Source organism: Pleurodeles waltl, chromosome 1_1 (assembly GCF_031143425.1).
Source record: "Pleurodeles waltl isolate 20211129_DDA chromosome 1_1, aPleWal1.hap1.20221129, whole genome shotgun sequence".
NCBI lineage: Eukaryota > Metazoa > Chordata > Amphibia > Caudata > Salamandridae > Pleurodeles > Pleurodeles waltl.
Genome location: NC_090436.1, coordinates 626,147,548 through 626,153,547, shown reverse-complemented (window position 1 = coordinate 626,153,547; position 6,000 = coordinate 626,147,548). Strand labels below are relative to the sequence as shown.

At 45.7% G+C, this 6,000-nt stretch overlaps 1 protein-coding gene across 2 annotated transcripts in view; it reads right to left on the bottom strand.

Annotated features, from left to right (window-relative positions):
• Window positions 1–358: 358 nt before the first annotated feature.
• TRIM36 (tripartite motif containing 36) overlaps window positions 359–6,000 on the bottom strand; it is a 340,171-nt gene continuing 334,529 nt past the window's right edge. For both annotated transcript variants that reach the window (XM_069226502.1, XM_069226504.1), the window contains exon 10: window positions 359–1,578. In XM_069226502.1, coding sequence (XP_069082603.1) covers window positions 1,224–1,578 — 355 coding nt within the window. In that variant the 3' untranslated portion in view covers window positions 359–1,223. The remainder of the gene's footprint in view (window positions 1,579–6,000) is intronic.

Below are 6,000 nucleotides of genomic sequence, written 5' to 3'. Positions count from 1 at the left end.
TCAGGGAGGATGAAACTACATGACACTTGGTAACTATAGCCTGCCCCCCGTGCAGTAAAACACACAAGTGATTAAAAAGCCACACTCTTTTTATAAAAATGAAACACACTTGTTACATATCTATACACATGTACAGACTTGTTACATAGATAATGTAGACAGTTAATATTTGAGATGGCTATTTTGCTGCACAACTGAAATGGGAAAATCAACAATGTTGTTAGCACGTGAAAAAAGCCGCGGTCTAATCCGCTTTAAGATTAGGAGCAAAGGGACAGGCAATAACGTTCATTCCATCTAATACAATAAAGCGTGTCGGTTTACTTTTTCAAACTGTAGATAAAACCAAACGCAACTGTTTCCTCCATGTCAATATCGATTTATTTATACCAACAGACCTGCAACCAACGATTCTGTTTTTTGCTACATTAGGTAAATAACAATGTCTTAAGGTTTTCCAAAAGCCAAAACAACTACTTTACAACAAATATATATTTCAAACATATAGATAAAGTTATGTGTAAAAATAGAACTTTGTGGTCATGGCTCAGGGCTAAAATTAACAAAACAAACACGTTCATTCATTAACGTCTCAATATACAAGTTAACTTCAGATAAATAATAGTGCGAGATCATAAAATACATGAATTTCAAGTATGATAGTTGCCTTGCTTTTACTTGTGAAATTTAGAATATATGTATTCTTCTAGCTCAGCCTGTGAAAATACATTTCTAAGTGCCAGATTCTCAGTGGGTAGTGACAGGGCTGCATTAATCACATCACATCTTTAAAACCATTTGTGAAATCAAGTCAAAAGCTATCAATGGTTAACCACATCATTGCAGTTCTCAAATGTAATGACTGTATCGCAATTGCAACAACATGTAAGAGTGGGGGCAGTGTAATATTTGTAGAACAGTCCAAGAGTTCCACCGTCAGGTCTTAGTGATCAATATCTCATAACTCTAACACTATATATACACCATGTTTTGCTCAAAACACAAGATTTGAGAAATTCATATCTACTCTGAAAGATTAAAACAATTTAGAGAGTTTACTGTTATAGTTTGACTTAGTTCACAACGGAATACTATATACAAGTTATTTTGAAAATAAAGAATCCACCAAAATGGTTGAAGGAGATAAAATGTAATGTATCAGATATGAATATCAAGGCAATGGGGCCACTTTCAATAACGTATCCTGTAGAGGTTTCTATTTATTACATTTCATCTGGGTATTCCAAATGCTTCATGGAAATTAATTCTTCAAGCTTAATTTTTCCACCACCCATCATTGCAAACGCTGGATACATCATGCCTGAGCAATCTACTTTTCGTTCATAAAGACATTTCATACTTTGTGCATCGTAGAACCCAACTATGCCTTTTTCATAATCAAGACAAACACCTATGCGAGATGGTAAAGGAAGTACTCTGTTTTCACAGTCACTGGGAACATTTGATGCTTTTGGAATAAATAGTTTGTTCATTCCTACGGTAACCAGAGTAAATGGTTGTGATAAGTCATCACAGGCATCTTCACTGCCACTGTCATGACCACTGTCTTGATCGTACCTAAAACAAAATGTGCAGAGAAACTCATCATCAAACACATTTGGCAGTATTATTTTGTTTTAAAGGAAATTTAAACACAGTTTTATGCTGAAGTATAGCTATACTTTGTTTTTACAAAAAATGCATAAATATTATGTGCAACCCATTGAAAGTATGTTGAATGGTACTTGACTACATAGTGTCATATAATCAAATTGAACACAAAACATCTATGCAACTTGAGAAGCAGATCTAGAATTAGGCAGGCTGAGTTTGGATTGCCTAAATATCCATACTCTTCATAACTACGTATGCATTTACCTCACTGTTTTTGTAAAGAACAAGTTACTTACCTTCGGTAACGCCTTATCTGGTAGAAACAATACCTAGCTGCTGATTCCTTACCTTTGAATTTCCCCAGGTGTCCTGCTGGATCTGGAAAATTTTCCTGAGCAGTACCCGTGCGCACTGGTAGAGGGCATTGTAGGAAGCTGGCTCTACATACACTATATCAAAATGAGATATAGGGGGTCATTCTGACCCTGGCGGCCGGTGACCGCTAGGGTCACCGACCACGGGAGCACCGCCAACAGGCTGGCGGTGCTCCCGAGGGCATTCTGACCGCGGCGGTTCAGCCGCGGCCAGAAAGGGTAAACCGGCGGTCTCCCGCCGGTTTACCACTGCCCTTGTGAATCCTCCATGGCTGCGGAGCGCCCTCCGCAGCCATGGGGATTCTGACACCCCCTACCGCCATCCTGTTCCTGGCGGGACTCCCGCCAGGAACAGGATGGCGGTAGGGTGTGCCGCGGGGCCCCCGTAAGAGGGGCCCCTGCAGTGCCCATGCCCATGGCATGGGCACTGCAGGGGCCCCCGTAAGAGGGCCCCGCAAAGTATTTCAGTGTCTGCTAAGCAGACACTGAAATACGCGACGGGTGCAACTGCACCCGTCGCACCCCTGCAACTACGCCGGCTCAATTCTGAGCCGGCGTCCTCATTGCAGGGGCATTTCCTCTGGGCCGGCGGGCGCTCTTTTGGAGAGCGCCCGCCGGCCCAGAGGAAATGTCTGAATGGCCGCCGCGGTCTTTTGACCGCGGTGCGGTCATTCAGCGGCGGTACCTTGGCGGATGGCCTCCGCCGTCCGCCAAGGTCAAAATGACCCCCATAGTGTGTACAGAGTCTAGGGGTTCCACAGAGGGTTAACAGAGGCTAAAGTCGATAATACTAATGCTCAGTTTTGTGTTAGTGTGGTCTAGCAGTTAGGCTTATCAGAGGATAGTGCAAAGCATTTGTTGTACACACACAGGCAATAAATGAGGCACACACTCAATAACTCCAAGCCAATGTATTTATATTGGAAAAATATATTTTGTTACTTGATTTTTAGAGCCAAAAGGATCTTGTTGCAGGTAAGTACATCTGCAAGTACATATCGAACATATGCATCAATAGCACTTTGTTTAGATTTGGCAAAAAAAAAAAAGTTCAGTCTCTGGGGGTTAGGATGTCCACTGGTCGGGGTTCAGGATGTTCCCAAACTTACACCACTAGCAATACGGGGCCGGCCACCTGGACTCGGGCTGTGGGTGTCGGGTGCAGAGTGAGCAGGACCCGCAGATCCGGGGCAGTTTTGGAGTCCATTTGGAGGGTTTCTTCTGGACAGGGCCACTGTCCTCTGGAGTTCTTGGTCCGATGGTGGGCAGGCAGTCCTCTAGGGTTTTGGAGGGGTCGCAGGTCCTGCATGATGCGCTGCCTTTTGGTAGCAGGGTCCTTGAAGCTGCATACAAGGCTGGAGCCAAGTCAGTTGTCATCTGGGGACTTCACTGCTGGGGGTACGGCTTAGCAGTCCTTCTTTTTTCTTGTCTTGAGGTTGCCAGGAGTCTGGTGAGTTAGGTTCAGGGGAGCCCTTAAATCCTAGATTTAGTGGCGTTACAGGGGTCAGGGGTTAGTAGCCAATGGCTAATGTCCCCCAGAGCGGCTCCCTTTGCGGAGGGGGGCACATTCCTAACCCTATTTAGTCCCTGTCCTCCATACCAAGATGGAGGCTTCTTCAGGGAGAGGGGTCACTTCAGCTCTGTACACCTTAGGGGCTAGCAGGAGTGGTGACTCCTCCCTGTTTTACCTACTTTTCCCATCGGACTTGCCGCCAAAAGTGGGCTTTGTCTGGGGGACGGGCATCTCCACTAGCTGGAGTGCCCTGGGGCACTGAAACAGGAGGCCTGAGAATTTGAGGCTCACCGCCAAGTGTTCCAGTTCTTGCGGGGGGAGGTGTGAAGCACCTCCACCCAGAGCAGGCTTTCTTTCTGGTCTCAGAGAGTACAGAAGCTCTCACCTCATGAGTTCAGAAACCTGTCTTTTAGTGGAAGGCCGGCACAGACTGCTCAGCCTTAGACTAAAGGGTTGGTATAATACAGGGGGCATCTCTAAGATACCCTCTATGTGCATTTTATAATAAATCCAAAACTGGCCTAAGTATGTGTTTATTGTGCTGAGAAGTTTGATACCAAACTTCATAGTCTTCAGTAAAGCCATCATGGAGCTGTGGAGTTCGTAATGACAAACTCCCAGCCCATGTACTCAATATGGCCACACTGCAGTTACAATGTCTAAGAATTGACTTATACACTGTAGGGGCCTTTGCTCATGCAGCTATGTCCTCACCTGTGGTATAGTGCCCCCAGACTTAGGGTTGTAAGGCCTGCTAGAAGGGTCAATTGCCTATGGCATAGGCAGTGGGTTGGGGAAGGGGTGCCATATCGACTTTGCCTTTTTCTCCCCACCAGCCCACACAATCTGCAATGGCAGTGTACATGTGCTTGGTGAGGGGTCCCTTAGGATGGAACGATACATGCTGCAGCCCCTATGGACCCTCCGTGGTCACAGAGCCCTTGGTACCACTGGTACCTTATACAAGTGACTTAGCTGTCTGCCAGGGGTGTGCCAATTGTGGAAACAATTATACAGTTTAGGGAAAGAACACTTGGTGGTGGGGCCTGGTTAGCAAGATCCCAGCACACACTCAGTCAGGTTAGCATCAGATATCAGGCAAAAAGTGAGGGGGTACTGCAAACAAGGGGCCAGATTCATGCAGGCATCAATTTGCTCCGCACGCAGTGGCATCTGCGCTGGAAGTAACTTCCGCATTACCTATATAGGTGTCCACTCGGCGTGCTGATGTCAGTTACTTTTCACAACTTTCTGCACCAGAAGCATGGAGCCATGAAGTTTACTGACACTGGTGTGTCCAAGCTAGGGCCCTGAGGGGATCATCCCTAACCTTAGAAATGTGTCCACAGAGGAGGGAGTATGGGTGGGTCAGTAGGGAATGTGCGGCTAGATATTGTCTCTATCACGTAAGGCATTACTGAAGGTAAGTAACTTGTTCATCTGATACAGACTTCTAGCTGCAGATTCCGTACCTTTGAATAGATACTCAAGCAAAAGCAACCCTGGTGGTGGGACTGCAGACAAATTTAAACTAGGAAGTCCTGCAGGACCGAACAGGCAAAATACCAATTCCTGCTGACATGGCTGTTGAGGCAGTAATGTTTGGTAAACGTGTGCAAGGAAGCCCACACTGCTGCCTGGCAGATGCCCAGTACTGGGACTCCACATGCTAACGCAGTGGCTGCAGCTTTGGGTCTGGTGGAATGAGCCTGCAACCCCTCGGGTTGCTTCTTGGCCAATGCGTAGCAGATTTTGATGTAAAGAACTACCCATGAGGAGATGGTCCGTTTTTGCACCTCCCAACCTTTCTTCACCCTAGCATACCCCACGAAGAATTGGTCATCTACCCAGAACTCTTTTGTGCGATTAAGGTAGGACAACAATGTTCTTTTTGAGTCCGGATGTTAGAGTCATTTCCTATTCTTTAGAGGGATGTGAAGAAGTGAAAAAAGTAGGCAAGGTGAAAGACTGGCCCGCATGAAATGTTGTCACCACTTTCGGGAGGAAAGAGATCCTATTGCAAAGGGAGGCCTGGATGATAAAGTCTGCAGCTCACTCACCCTCTGGACAGATCTAACTGCCACAAGAAATGCTGTTTTGATTGCAGCAGCTGGAGAGCATGATTATGAAGAGCCTCAAAAGAAGCACACATCAAGAATGTCAGGACCAAATTAAGATCCCACTGAGGCATAATAAATGGAGAAGCGGGAAATATATGTAAAACCCTTTAGAAATCTATTTACAATAGGGGACTTAAATAATGAGGGATGGTCAGGCAGCCTCAAGAAGGCAGACAGAGCAGAAAGGTAACGCTTTAGAGTGTCCAAAGCAGAACCCTGCTGGGCAAGGGTGAGAATAAGAAGAACATCAGAAAAGGAAGCAGAATGGACATTTCTGTACCATATATTATGAGTTTCTTCCATCGGCAGGCAAATACTATCTTGGTAGAGGGACACCTGGCTGCCAGACTAAAGTTGTAGTCTTCAGAAGGAAGATCAA